Source organism: Leptinotarsa decemlineata, unplaced genomic scaffold, assembly GCF_025532065.1.
Source record: "Leptinotarsa decemlineata unplaced genomic scaffold, Ldec_3_MD MMD2_P_RNA_scaffold_2, whole genome shotgun sequence".
Lineage (NCBI taxonomy): Eukaryota > Metazoa > Arthropoda > Insecta > Coleoptera > Chrysomelidae > Leptinotarsa > Leptinotarsa decemlineata.
Genome location: NW_027412529.1, coordinates 5,412,190 through 5,430,691, shown reverse-complemented (window position 1 = coordinate 5,430,691; position 18,502 = coordinate 5,412,190). Strand labels below are relative to the sequence as shown.

Sequence of the window (18,502 nt, the reverse complement as noted above, 5' to 3'; positions counted from 1 at the left end):
TATCTAAATATTTTACTAGTACTAGTCTGTCTGTCGAAAATTTTTTTGGTTCGGAAGTAACGCCTTTTTTATGAATTGGCAGGATTCTACCAATTTTTAATTGTTGAGGGAAGTAGCCTTCACTTAGACAAGTATTGATAATATCTGTTAACGGTTGAGTTAACATTCAATGGCACTCTTTATGACTAAAACATTCACACCGTTTATATCTTCAGTTTTTTTATTTTTCAACTTAGTTATGAATATTCTCACCTCATCTGTCGTTACAGGCCTAAAGAACATCGACTTATTTGTGTTTATTTTTTTATCCATAAAAGCAATAGGGTCAACATCCACACTGTTTTGCCGTACCTAATTATCAGTTTTGCTTAATATACTGTGGTAATGTGCTTTTTTAGCCTCCAATAGTGACTCTTGACTCTTGTTTATAAGTTTTATAGATGTTTTTATGTTGTTCAGAAGGATTTTGCCTTTGTATGTCATACGCAAGCATTAAAATAAGTTTTGAGGCTGTAACCCCAGGACTTATCCATTTTGATGCTCTCTCTGATTCAAATTTTATTTTAGTGAGTGGAAAGCAAATGTTATAATGAAACATAAATGCAGTGACGGCTCGTGCATTGGAGAACAGGGGAGGCTTAAGTCATATAGACTATATACACAAAGAAAAGCCTGCCGGAGGCGCGAAAATTTTAATGTTGTTGCACGCTTTGCTTAATAGTAAAGTTAGGGCATGCGCATGACAATGCGTAAAAAGTGCATGAGGAGCTAGGTATGGACTGTATTTTAGTTTGTAAACCATTTAAATGGCCGGCCATGACCGCAGCCCCATTATGGGTTTGCGCAATTAACTTTTGCCTAAAATTATAGGTGTCACACGTACGAATTAAAAAATTAAACAAATCGTCAGCTATGCGCCCAGATAAAACATCATGGAAACCCATAAAATGTTCTACCACATTACCATCTTTGACATATCTAAAAACGATTGAATGTTGTGATGTACAGGTAATATCGGTAGTTTCATCAATTTCCCATGCAGAAAAAGAAACACTTTCAATCTCCTTGCTTATATTTTCCTTAATAATGTATGCCACACTGTTTATAATTTTGGATGGTTTTTGAGGTGCCCGAAAAAACGCTACCTACCGTTTAAAAAAGTGCCAAATTGTGAATCATATTTGCCCTATAACACGAGGTAAATTTTTCAAATCAGAGTATCCTATTTTAGACCACGTTTGGTATTCGGTTTGCACGGAAAATAAAACAGGGCCAACAAAAAAGTTTTCCTTGTTTAATAGAGCCGGTTAACCAATCGCATTCATCGTACCAACTAATATTAAATCCACGATTTTGTCGATTATCTGACGATTTAACTGAAATCAAATTTGGTTGATGCCTTCCCAGAGTTTTAATAATGTAAAATTTATTATTATAAAATAAAGACTTAAAATTATTTGTCAGCAACCAATCGACTATATCGTCAGATTTTTTAATTTCGTCCAACTTATCCATAATAAATGAAAAAAAAAACTTACCGAAAAGTGAAAACCTGAAAACACCTTGAAATTGAAAGAAAATACTTTAAAAAAACACACTAAAAATATTACCAAAAAGCACTGCTATAATATAATACTGCCTGTTTTATACACAAATAGCAAATATTATCAAGAAACGCTAAAACGATTTACCGGAATATTTTTTAGTCCCGATCCGTCACGGTATTCCGTCCGAATAATTAAATAAAAAACAAAGGCATTCGCACACTAACGCAGACCAACTGGAGGCAAGCCTCCTCTGACGCTATAATTTCTGCAACTGAAATTACAAATCGGGACGTATGTCGCTTGTTGGATCGTGTAGCCTGTGTTTTTTAAAGCGGTCGGAGGCTTCGCTCCCTTGCAACGTATGGCATTTATTATTTCGGGTTGATAGTTTATTCGTTATTCGTTCATGGGCGGTGCCTTTTTCGGGCATATTACGTATTTATATTAAAAATTAATGGTAAAGTAATGATACCCAAGCATTTTTAGGAAAAAATAATCATAATTATTTGTCAATATCTTTTAATTTATTGCGATGAATAGCCTCAAATTTTATAGGGAGGCTAAGCCTCCCTTGCCTCCTCTGACGAGCCGCCGCTGCATAAATGAGATTTCAAAGTTACTGAATTTTTCTTAAGCATCATTTCTTGCATATACACTGGACCAATTACTCCTGCAAGCCAGTCATTCTATATGAATTGCCTTATATCCTGAAATACCTTTATATCACCCTTCCTGACATTAAACTCTAAATCTGCCCTTGTTCATTTTGATCTCCCCTAAATTTTCTAATTTTCGGTACGGCAACAAAAAACGGTATATTCAATTCAATTCACTCTGTAAATAATACTATTCTGCTATCACAACTTTCTCGTGTTTTAAATGCAATCGACATACCATTCTTCAGCAACACCGTCATTTCCTCACTATGTAGCTGCACTTACTGCAATCAAAACTGGTTGATATACTCCGAAAAACAAGATCAATCAGCGGCCAGGGACTTTCTTTATTGCGATAATGATGTTATGGATATGATATCTGTGAGTCAGAAAAATAATATTTTTATAAAAACGATGAAAACACCCATAAAATTATTTCACAATCGATTCACGACAACACCACCTGAATACGAGGAATATTTATACTGATGTGTGTTTCGTTTGAGTAAAATTCCAGTGGGTTTTCCAACATTTAATTACATATAAAGCTTGTAGAAGGAGAGAAATCTTACCTCAACAGGTGAATAATAATTTTGCTTCTATCTAACACATGGACTGGAAAGTCCCTAGCTTAAGAAAGAAAACGCGTTCTTTTTTTTGTTCGAAATTGGCTTTATTCATCAACGTAATCTCCATCAAGAGCCATACAAACATTCCAACGCCGTTCTATCATTTCAGTACCACTTTTGTAGAACGATTTATCTTTTGCCTCAAAATAGACCTCACTTTCAGCAATAACCTTTTCATTCGAGCAAAATTTCTTACGGTGAGTATTGAGCGAACGACCAGTAGTCGCTGGGAACCAAATCTGGCGAATACGGTGGAGGTGGGGGCAATTCAAAGTTCAATTCATGTAGTTTTGCCATTGTTTTGATTGACTTGTGACACGGTGCGTTGTCTTGATGGAACAAATTTTTTCTTTGCCATATGCGGTCGTTTCTTTGCAACTTCGGCCTTCAAACGCTCCAATAACGCTATATAATATTCACTGTTGATGGTATTTCCCTTCTCAAGATAGTCGATGAATATTACACCACGTAAATCCACGCACACCGAGGTCATAACCTTTCCAGACGATTGTTGTGCTTTCGGGTGCTTTGGACGAGGTTCACCAGTTGCTTTCCACTTAGATGTCGATCGTTTTGATTTTGGAGTGAAGTGAAGGATCCATGTTTCATCTACCCGTACATTCTAAAGAAATCAATTTCTCAACGAGCCTTCTAATGTGTTTCGTTAAAATTTTATAATTCAGTACCTGAAACAATAAAAAAAATAATAATAAGCATTTGTTCAAAAAAAAGCTGGGGTTATATATACACGAACGTGGGACATATTTTGTACAAATGCTGAACTAGGACTTCAAATACTTACCTGGACTTGACACAACCTTAACGGCTGAGTTCAATACATCTTTCGCAGATGAAATTCTCCTTACTCATTGTTTTTTTATTATATTACTGTATTGAAATTTATTATAATGTTGATATTCCTACCTGTTATTTCATTGTACTACTTTATTGAAAATTCATTATAATTTTTATAGATCTATTTAAAATTAATTTCATGTAAATTTTATTGCTATAACCAAACAAGTACTTGGGTCCCTACTTATCGTTTTTATTGTTTTATTAATCCAATAATTATTTCAAATTGTATATACAGGGTGTTCCTTGAACACATGCTAATATTTGAGGAGGTAATTCTTAGACCCATTTTAAGAAAAAAACTGCAGATACAGAACGCAGTGAACATCCAAATGAGGCAGTAACGACACAAACCATTAAAAAACACAAAATCGTTTCGAATGATCGAAAAAATGAAGATGAGAGAGTTAGCTGACATTGTAAAGATATCAAAAGAACGTGTTGGCTTGCTTCATATTGCATGATCATTTGACTATGAGAAAGCTTTGTTCAAAGTGGGTGCCGCGCGACCAAAAACAAGAACGTCTTGATGACATCTTTGGCATATTTGGTACATATGTTCCATGCCTCAAGGCGCATTTTCTGATGTACACAAATTTGTATTTTTTCAAACAGTGGCATCCCTACGGGTTTCGCATTCAATATTTTTGGGGAAAAAGTACTGTGCCAATGCTTTTTTTTCAAAATAAAATCATTTTTAAAATCCTCATTTATTTTTGAGAAAATTTGATCTCCTGGTATAAATTTTTCACAAAAACGAGTTTTATTTTATTTTGTGACAGTCTAAACGAATAGCACAAATTTGTTAATTAGTAATAATACCAAAACTGATTATAAAAATTGTTGGAAGTGGCCACCTGCACTTAGTATGCATGCTTCCGCCCTTCTACGCATGGAATTACGCACCCGTTCAAATATTCCCGACGTATTTCGTATAGTTTCACACGAGGCAACTATTCGCTCTCTTGAATCTTCTAAAGTATTAACGGGAGTTTTATACACAAGAGTTTTAAGGTGACCCCATAAAAAAAATCTAAACTGTTGAGATCGGGGTATCTTGCTGGCCATTGCTGAGGTCCTCCGCGACCTATTCAACGATTAGTATAAACTGTATTTAAATGGTTTCGGACAATTACACTGAAATGAGCAAGGGCGCCATCGTGCATGTACCATATTCGATTCCTTAACGCAAGTGGCACATCTTCCAATAACCCAGGTAAGTCTTCTTCGAGAAAGTGTAAATAAGAACGACCATCAAGGCGTCCTGGTAGAAAAAATGGGCCTATTAGATGATCACCTATGATTCCTGCCCATACATTAACCGAAAATTGGTGTTGGAAATGGGTTTCGGTTATTGCATGGGGATTTTCTTCAGCCCACACATGATTGTTATGGAAATTTTGAATGGCATTCCGAGAAAAATTTGCTTGTCTGTGAACAAAATTTGTGTCTCAAACTGCGGATTTAGTTCAATACTTTGTAGATACCACTGACTGAAGTTCACACGCTGTGGAAAATCTCTGGGGAGTAATGCCTGGTATAACAAAAAATCAACCAAAATACGCCAAACAATTTGATGACAAATATCCAGAGTTCTAGCGATCTTCCTCGTACTCGTCTCAGGATGTTCCTCAATTTCTTGCAGCACCGCTTCCTCAATTTCAGGAGTTCTTACTACACGAGGTCTACCTTCCGGAGTTCCTTTCTTGAAACTACCAGTTTCCCCAAGTCGACGATGAATATTTGAAAAGGTTCGGCTATCTGGTAAGGCACGATTAGGATATCTTTCCTGATAAATCCGCCTGGCTTCTGTTGCATTACCATCGGCAAGGCCATATACGTAATGTATTTGCGCCATTTCCGCATTCGTATAATTTACCATATTTACTGATATTCAGAAAAACAGCGGACTACCAAAATAACTTCAATAACACTTCAAAATCAATCAAAACGCGCTGTGACAGTTTTTAACACCAACACCTTACTTTAAACCAACATCAATATTAGCTACTGACGTTTGTACATACAGAGAATTCGTTTTTTATTGCTATGGTGGGTACGCTGTTTTTTCTGCTTTTAATCTTTAAAAGAAATCACATATCGACAAACTCCATATTTCCAAGAGGTGCAGTAAATAAATTCTGCTACACGTCATTTATTCCAGGATAACTAAATTTATGTTTTCAAAAATTATTAAGCGGTGCTGCGTTATGACGTAATTTTAATTAAGAACAGTGCATCTGACAACAAACAAATACCTTTTAAATCCTCAATTATTTTGCAACAAATCTGATCTCTTAGTTTGCTTTCAGTCGATGCACGATACCGCATCAGATTTTTAAGGAATTTATCCTTAAGTAAAGCGATATTTAATTTTTTGAGCGAAAACCATGCGTCGGACAAAGAAAACCCAGCAAATCAAATGTGCTCAAAAATGTATGGAGATTTTAAAAATAATTTTTGATACAAGATAAAGCAGTGGCGTAGTATTTTTTTCGCCAAAAATATACATTTCAAAACTCGTACGTACGCCACTGGCAGAGAAAATTAAGAAAATTGTACATCAGGAAATGCTCCTTGAGGCATGGAACATATGTACCAAATATGCCAAAGATGTCTATAAAATTATCTCAGTTATTATTAAAAAACTGATTATTTTTGAAAACTTTGCCACCCTGTATCTCAAAAGTTAAGGCGTTTAGGAAATACGTCCATAGGACGTTTTCTCCTTAAAATGTGTCTAAGAATTACCTCCTCAAATATTAGCATGTGTTTAAGGAACACCCTGTATATTTTGTATTCTGTATAAATTTATTATTAATATTATATCGACTCAAAAATGTCTATTTGTTATGTTCAAACATGGCCAAACACTGCTCAATATCATCAAGACGTTCTTGTTTTTGGTCGCGCGGCACCCACTTTGAACAAAGCTTTCTCATAGTCAAATGATCATAGTTAGTTCTTCCATGAAAAGAAAATCGGGCCTAAAGTTTGGAAAACTTAGGTTTTCGATAGGTTTTTAAATCTAACCGCCACTGAGTTGACATAAGAAGAAACTCGGGACTATTGGAAACGAAAAAAGTCTCAATTATAATGTAAAACCGAATACAAATTCTGCAAGTATAGAATTTTCAGCTTTCGAAACAGAGCTGGCTCTGAGAGATAGTTCAGATCAAAGTAACGTGTGGCTCCAACTACATATACTGAAATCTGAACCCGTTGATCAAATTCAGGTCAATGATCTCAACGATTTTTAAACACTTGAAAGAAGATATATCATCAACTCGGCGACATTAGAATACTGGATTAAGTACTCTGAAATTTGTACTTCCGTATGAAATCGTGAAAGTTATTGTTGCAAATGAAACAAATGGGCAGATGCGATCCTGGAAGTCAGCCAAGATTATAATTACCAGTCGTGCTTTCATTTCTCTATAGGACACAGCGCAGAGTTAAAGAACTAGTGAAGATCGAGAATTTACCAAAGAGATTGTTTACGAAATTAATATGGGATTCGGTAAAACAAACAAGGGTAAGGTAAATGATTGAATATTTTTGGCCAACAATAGTTTAGGGAGTTTTATTTTGCAGCTAGGATGGAGAGCATTTGATTTCTTCTGAGCTGTTTATATTTTGTGATTTTACTTATAGGATTGAATATATAGATCAACAATTCATAAATGAACAGTCAAATGAGAGTTAGTAAACGGTAGAGTGAATATATTTCAACAGAAATTTATACCAGGATCCTAGAGAATATGAAGCCTTAAATTATATGTTTGAGCTTCAAAAACATTTTTGGCATAGCAGAGTTAACCTACAAGCAGATGTCATACCGCTAATATAAATAGCACGGGTCGTTGTATTGATCCCTGAGGTATTCCCAAGTGGACCTGCCCAACTTCAGATATTACTACTCTAATAGGCAAACTTCCTCCACAAATCTAAGAGAAACACACAGAGAATGATTTTTTCATGAGGAATGATTTATCTTGTTTATAAACCGTATCAATGCGCTGGTCTTAGGTATATAATTTCTCATGAAGTTCAAACGCCGAGCTGAGAAAACTTTTTTTTTCAATTAATTTGATATTTTAGTTTTTCGAGTTGGATCAACTCTTCAAAATACTAAAATTTCTTTCAATCTGGGCGATTTTTTGGTCCTTCATTCATGTATTCGAATTTTAAAAAACAATTTCATCATAGGGCTCTAAAAACAAAGGCGAAAACGTTGCAATTTCTCATATATAATTACCCGATATTAATGACACAAATACAACCTGTTAACATCCTCTATGTCGTATAAATTCATATTCATGACAGGAGTTTAAAACACAATCACCCATAATGAGGATCTAGAAGTGATTTTGAATTGGGGTGAAAATATCCAGGTTCAATTCAATTCCACAAAAACCCAAGCATCGGTTTTCTCCAAAAAGATAAATGTCTCCGAACTTGATATAATAATGTCAGGTCAAACAATTCCCATTTCTGCTTCGATGAGATTGTTGGGGGGTTAAAATGGACACCAATATGTCTTGGCACAATCATGTCGCTGGAATTGCAAAGGCTGTTTCTCAAAAGCTTGGAACACTGTTCCGAACCAGAGAACTGTATAGAGCTCAGCAACTTTTAATGCTTTATAAAGCTCAGATCAGACCTTCTTTGGAGTATTATTCTCATTTATGGAGCTCCGTTCCTAAGCTTGCCCTAAAGCTGCTGGATTCCATCCAGAAAAGAGCTATCCACCTGATCCATATATCACCTGAAGTGACTTGGCACATTTGATTTCACCAAGAGCGTTACATATCAGAAATTCGCTACGGACTGTGGCTGTTCATCGTTTTGAAGTTCATCTCAGTACACCTCGAACTTCGCTGTTCAAGAACTTTTTCATTTGGAGAACTGCGTTTATGTGGAATAAACTTCCTGAGAATGTTTTTCCAAATGGATTTGATCTCCAACGATTCAAATCCAATGTAAGTCGCTACTTTCGCCAAGGCACCGCTCTTACAGCGCCTTAAGGATTTTCCTGTAGTGCTTGTGTTTTGTCCTTGAAAAAAACCTTTCAAATATTTACATAGCATTCCGATTTACACTGTATACAAATGCGCAAGCCACTGATTTTCATCGATCCAGTAACATAGCGAGGAACTCAAGGTTACGTCCGCGATTCTCGTTTTTAATGAATCGACTATCAACTGATATAGTATGACCTGTGATCTAGAGTTATTTTATCACTATATTATGGTTTATTTTAACGAAGACCCTCTAACATTTTTTGAACAAATTGAAGGTGAAGCACAATATCTCACCTGAGTTAAACATCGTGAATGCACCGCCTGTCCGCTTCTGTTTTGTTTTGTAATATAATATATCGCGAAACAGCTGAGATCGGTTACAAAAACGTTACACTACACTGTTGGTCATGGTAAAGCCGAAAGTGGTCGTTTACTCGTGTGATGAGTTTGAAACAAAATCGACTACTGTCTGTCCGTTTTGATACATTTGATAATGAGGATAAACGCCTTCAAATTTAAATTTCGTGAATATGTTATTAACGTTATCTATGTGTAACGTTTTTCAACATTAAACTTTATCAGGCTTTGGTTTCTCATTTTCATTTGGTAATTGTGAACCTAATCTTCTAGGATGTAATAAACGGATTAAAAATATCACATGTTCTTTGTGATTTGCAGATAATTCATTCACGAGCAGACATTGTTTCCTTTGTCTGGTTTGATTCAATTAAAAATGGTAAATAAAATTATCCAGAATAAGTCGTCGAGGTTAACAGACTCAAGGTTACTTTTGTTGATAGATTCCAAATGAATTTTACTTTATGTATTTATGGAAAATTGTGCACCAAAATTTTGCCACCAATATTTCATTTCCTGCCATAATGCAAACCTACCTAACCACAGGTATAGGAATGTAGACTTCCACGGCCGGAGATAACTGTATGAAAGCTATTTTCGGGTGGTTTGGCCGTGGTCTGCAGGTTTTATGTCTGACGTTTCGTCTACTACTGCGGTAGACATCAAAGACAGTGCCAGAGTTGGTGTTCCCGTTCCGAATGCAGTAACTACGATTCTAGTATTTGATTCTGGTTTTATATTATTAGTAGGCGTAGCTTAATTACTGTCAATTGGATTACCTTACCTTGTTTGTGTAACTTTAAGGACAGGTAGCCAGATTTTAGTGATGTTCATTGCCTCTTCTTTGCTATTGAAATTATTCCTGTGTTTTTAAGTTTGAACTCAGTTTATTATGTCACTTACATGTATTTTATTAATGTAGCACTAGTAGTAGTACTTATTTCCATCAAACAATACATGTACCTAGCCATCGGCATGAGGAAAATAGTAGTAGTAGAGTACATTTACGAAATCATTTATCAAAAAATATTCAGTCATTAAATGAACAATAAATACAGCATTTATCTAAATATTCTGTTGTATATTTATACCAGAGGCAGTAACTATTTGAGAAAATGAAATTTAGTAGATAACATTGATGTATAACACTTTCAATTTCCTCTTGAGAAGAATTCTTCAAAATTGTAAAATACGTACTGTTGGACAGTGACGGATAAAGAGGGGAGGCACGTGCCTCTTCCAATTAAGTTCACTATGTATATACCTTGGAATTTATTGAAATGATTTGACTCGATAATTTCTTCATTTAAATTTACCTCCACATTGTGAGTATTTTTGTAAGGATTGAAGAGGACATTGAAAGTTTTTGAGATATTCAAAGATAGCATCATGCTAGTGTCATTAGCAAAAATAGAGAAGAATGTCTAGAAAATTAACGACAATATCATTTATATAAACCAGAAATAATGATGGCCCGAGAATGGATCCCTGAGGCACGCCCACCTTGATGTAATCCTTTTCTGATTAAAAATGATCAATGGTTTCTTCGTCAGATTATGCTATTCTCACCAAATTTAAGCGATTGCATAGATATGTTTTGAACCAATTCAATAAAGTACCATGTTTACCTTAGTATTCTAGTTTATTCTGAAGAATGCTGTGGTCCACTCAATCGAAAGCTTTGGATAGATAGATCCAGAATCTCATTTATCCTTTTCTGAATGCGAAAGCAGCATTGATAGTGTTATGATCTTCTCAAAATTCTAACTAAAATTTAGTAAGGATATTTTTGATAGACAGGTGGTGACTACTGAAATTTGCTAGTAATGGAATGGCTCAGTGTAGTTATTCATGTCAGACCTGTTGCCTTTTTTTAAGATGGGCAATAAAATACAAGTCTTAAAGAAATTATTGGAATATTCCATTGGAGAAAGACATATTGAAAAGAAAAGAGAACGAGACTTCCGAAAAATTTATGTTACTTTTCATCAGAGTCGTTGGAAACTCATCTATCCCTGATGAGGTCATTGGTTTCATAGTGCTGCCACAAAAAACAATATCCCATATGGTAACTGACCACACAAACAAGCTCTACTAGCTTCAGTGGCTTGTCGCATTCATTTCTGTATTTGGGTTTGTTTATATATATATATATATATATATATATATATATATATATATATATATATATATATATATATATATATATATATATATATATTATCTTCTGAAATAACATTACTATCATTATAAATAAAGAATAAAAATGAATATGAACATTAAGATTCCAATGTGAAAATTCCTATCGTTTTTATAATCTTTTTATCTTCTAGAGTCATCTAATCGACAAAATTTTGGAATGGCTTAGTGGTAAGAATGCCAACTCTTAACGTTCTATAAGTAATCATAGATTACTAAAACATAGTTGTTAGTAATTTACAGATACTGGTTTTTCCAAGATAAGGATTGTGCACCAATAAACACATCACAAGAGCATTAACTTTTCCCACACTAGCTAAATCATCTCCTGATGATGTTAATATGGTTGGTGAAACGCTCCGAGAGACAGTATTTTGTTCTAGTGTGGCAAGTGTTTCCATAGAGTCCATCTATGGATAGTTTTATCTCTCAACTATCTACCTAAGGTTTGCTATTATTATTCATTTATATTCAGTATACCAACCAAAATGCAGTTTAATAGAAATGAAATTAATAGACGACAATTATGATTATTTATATTATTCATCCTAAATAAACATATTAAGAATCCGAATAATCCAAGAAATTAGAATCTTGATTATTCTATTCGAGCTCTACAACACCGCCAACTTTTTCTATAGCCTCTTTCAGCTTTTCTGCTTCTTCTTTGGAAATGTCTGACTTAACCACTGTCGGTGCACTTTCGACAAATTTTTTCGCTTGCACCAAGTTCATTCCTTCCATCAAATTCTTCATTTCTTTTATCAGAGCCACTTTCTGCTTGTCATCGAATTTCATCAACTTCAATGTGAAAACTGATTTAACTTTCTGCGGCTCAACTTCCTCTTCCTCCTTCACACCAGGACCTGGTCCAAATCCACCCACAGGTAGTACGGGGGCATCAGGGAGGTTCAAACGCTTCTTCAATAAATCACTGAGTTCCGAGACTTCTATGAGGTTGAGCTGCGATATTTCTGTGACTAACTTTTCAATTTTCGGTGCGAATACCTTTTCGCAACCGCTTGGGGGTGGGATTGTGAGTTTTTCGACAGGGTTAGATTGGATCTCCGCAGATTGGGCTACCCGGGCACTGTAATGCACAAACTTGGTAATGATTAGATTAAAAAGATAGTGGTAATAGTTTACCATTTTGAAATGGACCTCCAATGTCTTATACTTTGTAAAGAGCGGTAAGCTAGCCTCGCTTCCTGCATTTTGTTGAACTATTACGAATTAAAATCCTGAAACTAAAATTAATTTTTTGAGAGGTTAAAGCAGGAAAGTGTGTGATCTCTTTCTTCTTCTTTTCTTTCACGCTGGGACGAAGGCATGGATGAGTAAAATATCCTCTGTGATGTAATCACACATTTCATATAATAGATAAAGCATTCCTATCTCATTACAGAAATAGTTTGCTCTAAAATAACCCCTATGATCTTCAGTGTTGAATTTTAAAGTTGACACCCTGGGTTGTTCAACTACCTGTCCTTCCATCTTACCTAAAAACTCCATATATAACCGAGTTTTCAAATTTCAATTTTCATTTTTACACTTGATAATGAGGTTGAACCCGAAACCCTGAAAATCAACTAAGTAGTGGTAATTACACAAAAGTGTTTTTATTCATTTCATTAAAGTGATCATGAATCACCACAAAATAAACAAGTCATCAATCACACATGTTATCAGAAGCACCATTGCGGGCGTGATAGTTTCGCCGCTGCTCCGAAGCGAGAAGAGTATAACCCTTGCTATCGTAATACTAACTCTTCCTGGAGCAAAGAAGATATGCAAATTGGAAACAAGGCTAATGCATTAATGGAATATGAAATACAAAAGAAAATCAATATTGTTGAAAAACAAGACTTCTGCATTCCCAAGACAAGTTCCTCTAACTTAGCGTATAATACGCAACGGGAATACAATGACATTATAGTTCCATTTTATGGAAGGTCACCATTAAACGAAAAAAAAGAAGATGAAGTCTGTGAAGTAACCTATGTTAATGAATTTTTGAAAATATTTTTTAAAGGTAGAATGAAAATCGCAAAATTGTTAATAATTAACAATAATGAACCTTAAATTGTCCAAATTTTCAAAGCACCTATTTAAAAATAAATTGAATAAAAACATACTGCATGGGTCCACTACGATTAAAAATGAATTTTCTACTATCACTAAACAAGAAAATATTAAAGCTGTCTCGAATAAGTCATTATTCAAGAACAAACTAGTCAATGGCCCAACTTTACAGACCTTTTTACAAAACCAAGACAGAAATGAGGTCAACATACCTCAATCACAAGATATAATTCCTTATATACATAGCATATCAGGATATAAAAGAAAGGTGTTTTTTGATGTTTATGGCTGTCAAATGAATGTAAATGACACTGAAATCGTTTGGGCGATATTGAAAGAAAATAAGTTTGAACGAACAACGGATATTACTGATGCTGACGTTATTCTCATAGTAACCTGCGCTATAAGAGATAGTGCAGAAGAAAGAATATGGGGTAGATTAGATCATCTCAAAGGAATGAAAAAAAACAGATCAAAAGATAGACCGAGTCTCAAAATAGGTATTTTGGGATGTATGGCTGAGAGATTGAAAGAGAAAGTTTTGGAAAAAAATATCATGGTCGATCTTGTAGCCGGTCCCGATAGTTATAGAGACCTTCCGAGATTGCTGGAACTTACGTACAATAACCAAAAATCAATAAATGTTCTTTTGTCATTGGATGAAACATATGCTGATATAACTCCAGTTCGTCTTAATGAGGACTCCATAACTGCCTTCGTGTCTATCATGAGGGGGTGCGATAATATGTGCACTTATTGCATTGTTCCCTTCACTAGAGGCAGGGAACGATCTAGGCCTGTATCATCCATCCTACACGAAGTGGAAGAGCTCTCAAAAAAAGGAGTCAAAGAAGTAACTTTGTTGGGTCAGAATGTCAACAGTTATAGGGATACATCTGTAGACACAAAAATAGATAATGTAACAAGTTTAGCTAGTGGCTTCAAGACTGTATACAAGTCTAAAAAAGGGGGACTGAGGTTCGCAGATCTGCTGAAAAAAGTTGCTAGCATCAACCCTGAGATGAGGATAAGGTTTACTTCTCCTCATCCTAAAGATTTTCCCGATGAAGTTATAGAAGTAAGTACTAGTTATTTTTCTATTGCAATCTTTAAAAACAATCAGCTATATTGTGACTTATTTTGTAGCTGCAAATTCATGGTTCACGATGGACAAGTTTCTAGTCAACTTCGATAAGTTACTACTCTTCTGAATTATTACGTGAACATCAAAAACAGAAATCTTAGATATTATCAATTCCATTCTTTCTAAAAAATTACAGATACGAACTATGAACGTCTTCAAAAAACGAGGGAAAAATTTACCTACTTTGTTGAACCCATCAAAAATATCACACATTTTTTTCAAGAAAAAGTTAGGTATAGCTTGCATAACAAATAATTTGAGAAATTCATTTCAAACAATATAGACAAAATGTTTTTGTTGTATAATTTGGAAGTTGTCTTGAGGTTCTTGTCTCAAACTTTATATTTGTCAAACGTGGAGAACTTTTTTCAAAAGAATAAAAGAACGTAGCAGCAGCCTTTTGAAAGAAAACAAAACAATATTTGTAGATCATATATTGAGAGGTTCATTCACGAGTATGATGAGAAAGGTTTCAATCTCCATATTATGGAATGCTTAGAAACCAATAGGTTTAAGAATGTGAAACAGTTAATCATTGATCAAATAGAAATAAGCAATTCTACTATATTAAATTTGTTTTGTGATGATGAAACTTGTAGTTTTTGAAGAATCTTGTTGCAGAGTAGTGTCTGTCATAGGAATGTAGGCTTTTACAGCTGGCGTCAATGTTTTGGTTCGTGTTTATGAGTTATTAGAAAGATATGATAAATGGCAGAATGAAGGAACTGGTTTTACAGATGTTAATTATCACATATTTGACATGATAAAAATTTCTCTCAATATTAAGTAATTTGAATTCTGTACACAGGAGAATGAAAGAACTGCTGTTATCCATAGATACGTAAGGATTTTGATGAGCGAGATGGATTTTTAGAAATCCAAAGTTATTTTAACAGTACTTGAAAGTTGTCCGGAGTTCCTTATTGTAATTCTTATTTCTTTTAATCTGTGAAAGATAAAAAACATATCTGATTCCACATAATAATATTTTTAAATGAATACATTTAACTTGACAACTCTGATTCACTTGAAAAATTAATTGAAAATGTACCTGTTTTTATGCAATGTACTAATTAATTGATAATCAATCCAGTTTTCAAAGAAAGCGCGTCTTCTAACATAATGAAAATATATATTATTGTGACGATGCTGTATTTTATTTCATAGCCCTAATTTTAAGATTCAATATAATTATAAAATATTCTTGGAAATTCTAAAAATCTGTAATGGTTTTCAGACAATTCAGTATCACCCAAACATTTGTAATAGTCTGCACATGCCTGCCCAATCTGGTAACACAGCAGTACTAGAAAGGATGCGAAGGGGCTACATCAGAGAAGCGTACATTGATCTAATAAAACATATTCGTTACCATATTCCGGACGTGGCGTTGAGTTCGGATTTTATCTGTGGTTTTTGTGGAGAAACTGAGAACGAATTTGATGACACCATTTCTCTCATGAATGAGATCCAGTACAACACTGCTTTTCTGTTTCCTTACAGCATGAGGGAAAAAACTACAGCTCACAGGAGGCTACAGGATGATGTTTTGCCACATGTCAAACAGATGAGGTAAGATGTTCTAATTGTATGTTGAGTTTTGAACATTTTAGAAACTATCTCTCTATTAAAAAACATTATTCTCCTTGTGAGACTGCATTTTTTTATACAATACTTGTTTGTAATTACAAAATCAGCATTGAAGTGCCTGTTCTTGCAAGCATCTTTGTTTAGGACTCAATAATATTCAATAGAATCAAACTAAATCTCCTGCCAGTGGAAATAAAAAAATCAAGGTACATCAATTTATCTAGAAAGAACAATTCGTTCAGGTCAGTCTCAAATTACCTACACTGTAGGTTGATGGACTGAATCCTATCAGAAAACTACTGCCCTGGCTAATACTACGAAGGGCGTTGGATTATATTCGACAGGTGTCAGTGCAGGATTCTTCACAGAAGTTTTTCTGCATGGAATTTGATTCTTCTAGAATCGATTTTCAATTATTGGAACACACTTGCAGACCGGTTTCGGGCTGTTTGGATACTCGTCAGTGCAAGATAGTGTCAATCATCAACATGAAGTCGCTGATTTCACATAATCGAAAATTGAATTCCTTCAGAGTATCATTCCTCGAACTAGGCAGAAGCAAACGACAAACAACATGTTTGTCAACGCCTAGTCTCCAAGAATGCCAACTCGTTTTGTGAAAAAAATCAAGGTATACAATATATTCAGAAAAGCTAGTGAAACGCCTATTATACAGTTCAAGAGTATTTTCATGAAGTTGTATTTATATCCCTATTATATTTATGCATAATGTACTCTCTCCGAGAGTATGTCATATCTTCATTTTTATTTATGCTGTAATTGTCAATTTATATGCAGATTCTCTCTTGAAGACTTTATTATCAATCGAGTAATAATGATTACAAGACTTTAAATATATGTAGTAATCCTAATCATCACTTTTTTTAATTTTTTTGGGTATATAACCTTCCACAATTTGAAAAATAAACGTTAAATCAATAGAGAATCTGCTGAAGTGTAATGCAGGGCAACCTGAAAAGTTTACCCTCAAAAGTTACTGCGTAATATAAACCACAGAAGAGTTCAATTAGTCAGTTACAGTATTCATAAATTATGCCCACAAATTGAAAAAATCGATTTAAAAAAGTAAATATTCATACTTAGCATCGTTTAGTGGTCAACTTTTCGAAAAACAATCTTTTTCCTGAAATACACTTTTAAAGTTTCGCCTCAAACTGTGAATAGCTCTAGTTTTTTCAAAATACACAAAAAAATGAAATGTCTAGATGTCATATTTGATAGTGTTCATGAATATATACTGGATATTTTTTGAGAGTCGAATGATATTATCTCTGTATTCAAAATTATCAACGGACTGAGTATCAGCCCCGAGCTTCTCTCCAAAATATATTTACATGTCCCCACTCGTTCAACTAGACAGGTGCAAACGTATTGCGTTTCTTTTCACAGATTCAATTATTCATATAACAGCTTTATTCCCAGAACTCTTCGATTGGCTAACTCTTCAAATAACCTTCAAATCTTTAATATATTAGTTTCCCGCTTCAAAAACCATATTCTTCACCTAGCCATCTAATACTCTCTGCTTGTATTGTGTCTAGTGTTACTTGCCTGTAAGAATTATATTAGTTCATATTGTTATACATTTTAATTTTTCTTAAATTATCTACTTATTACCTCACTTTGAAATTGTATCATTCTTATAATTTACTTTAAATCCACTGTATTGCATCAAGTATTACATAGCACTGTACTACTTATATCTGAATTGGGCTTGCCTATCTATATACATAAATAAATAATTATGAACTGAGAATTGCCATCTATGTCTGACGAGTATTTATTTATTTAGGTTACCCCAATGTAGAAACCTTCAATAAAAATATAATACATAATGTGAGTGTAACTAAAAATAATAGTAAATTGAAAATAATATATAGTTATTTTGAAAAGTCAATATGGTAACATCAATATGAAATACAAAATCACACCTTGACCTTATACGTTTCATTTCACAGATTAGAAAGAATGATACAAATATTCCGTCAACACGCTCTCAGACTAAACCAGTCCCAGATAGGAAAAAATCACCTTGTGTTAATCGAAGGCTACAGTCGAAGATCGAAAAATTTTCTTCAAGGCAGAAACGATCACAATATTAAAGTTATCGTACCAGGAAACGAAGCTGTTCCACTCTTGAATGGGAGTTCTTCCAGACAACTGAAACCAGGAGATTACGTTTCTGTGTATGTAAATGATGCCAATTCCCAAACTCTGAAAGCTATTCCTCTGTATCTCACTAGTCTCGAAGATTATTACTTAGGAAAAGAAGCCAAGCATACTTATGTTATGTAAATCCTTTATTGTTAAGTTTCAAAGTAGTCTTTTGTTGTTAAAATAAAACTTATGAAATGCGTTTGTTATTTATGAAACTAGTATCCCGAGAGAAAAAAAAAAT

At 34.2% G+C, this 18,502-nt stretch overlaps 3 protein-coding genes across 4 annotated transcripts in view; 1 reads left to right on the top strand and 2 right to left on the bottom strand.

Moving 5' to 3' along the window:
* Positions 1-9,213, bottom strand: part of LOC111514075 (sodium-independent sulfate anion transporter) — a 46,487-nt gene extending 37,274 nt beyond the window's left edge. The window contains exon 1 of one of the 2 annotated variants that reach the window (XM_074182146.1): positions 9,006-9,213. In XM_074182146.1, coding sequence (XP_074038247.1) covers positions 9,006-9,018 — 13 coding nt within the window. In that variant the 5' untranslated portion in view covers positions 9,019-9,213. Of the gene's footprint in view, positions 1-2,441; positions 2,665-9,005 lie in introns of those variants that run through there. The other variant, XM_074182144.1, reaches the window with a different exon arrangement.
* A 2,573-nt stretch (positions 9,214-11,786) lies between these two features.
* On the bottom strand, positions 11,787-12,580 carry mRpL12 (mitochondrial ribosomal protein L12). The gene is made up of 2 exons (XM_023169202.2): positions 12,414-12,580; positions 11,787-12,357 (listed from the first exon to the last, which is right to left on the bottom strand). The coding sequence occupies exons 1-2, from the start codon at positions 12,479-12,481 to the stop codon at positions 11,871-11,873; spliced, it is 555 nt and encodes a 184-aa protein (XP_023024970.1). The 5' UTR covers positions 12,482-12,580; the 3' UTR covers positions 11,787-11,870.
* A 646-nt stretch (positions 12,581-13,226) lies between these two features.
* LOC111513039 (CDK5RAP1-like protein) lies at positions 13,227-18,460 on the top strand. Its single transcript, XM_074182150.1, has 3 exons — positions 13,227-14,427; positions 15,731-16,065; positions 18,063-18,460. The coding sequence occupies exons 1-3, from the start codon at positions 13,339-13,341 to the stop codon at positions 18,397-18,399; spliced, it is 1,761 nt and encodes a 586-aa protein (XP_074038251.1). The 5' UTR covers positions 13,227-13,338; the 3' UTR covers positions 18,400-18,460.
* Positions 18,461-18,502: the final 42 nt, after the last annotated feature.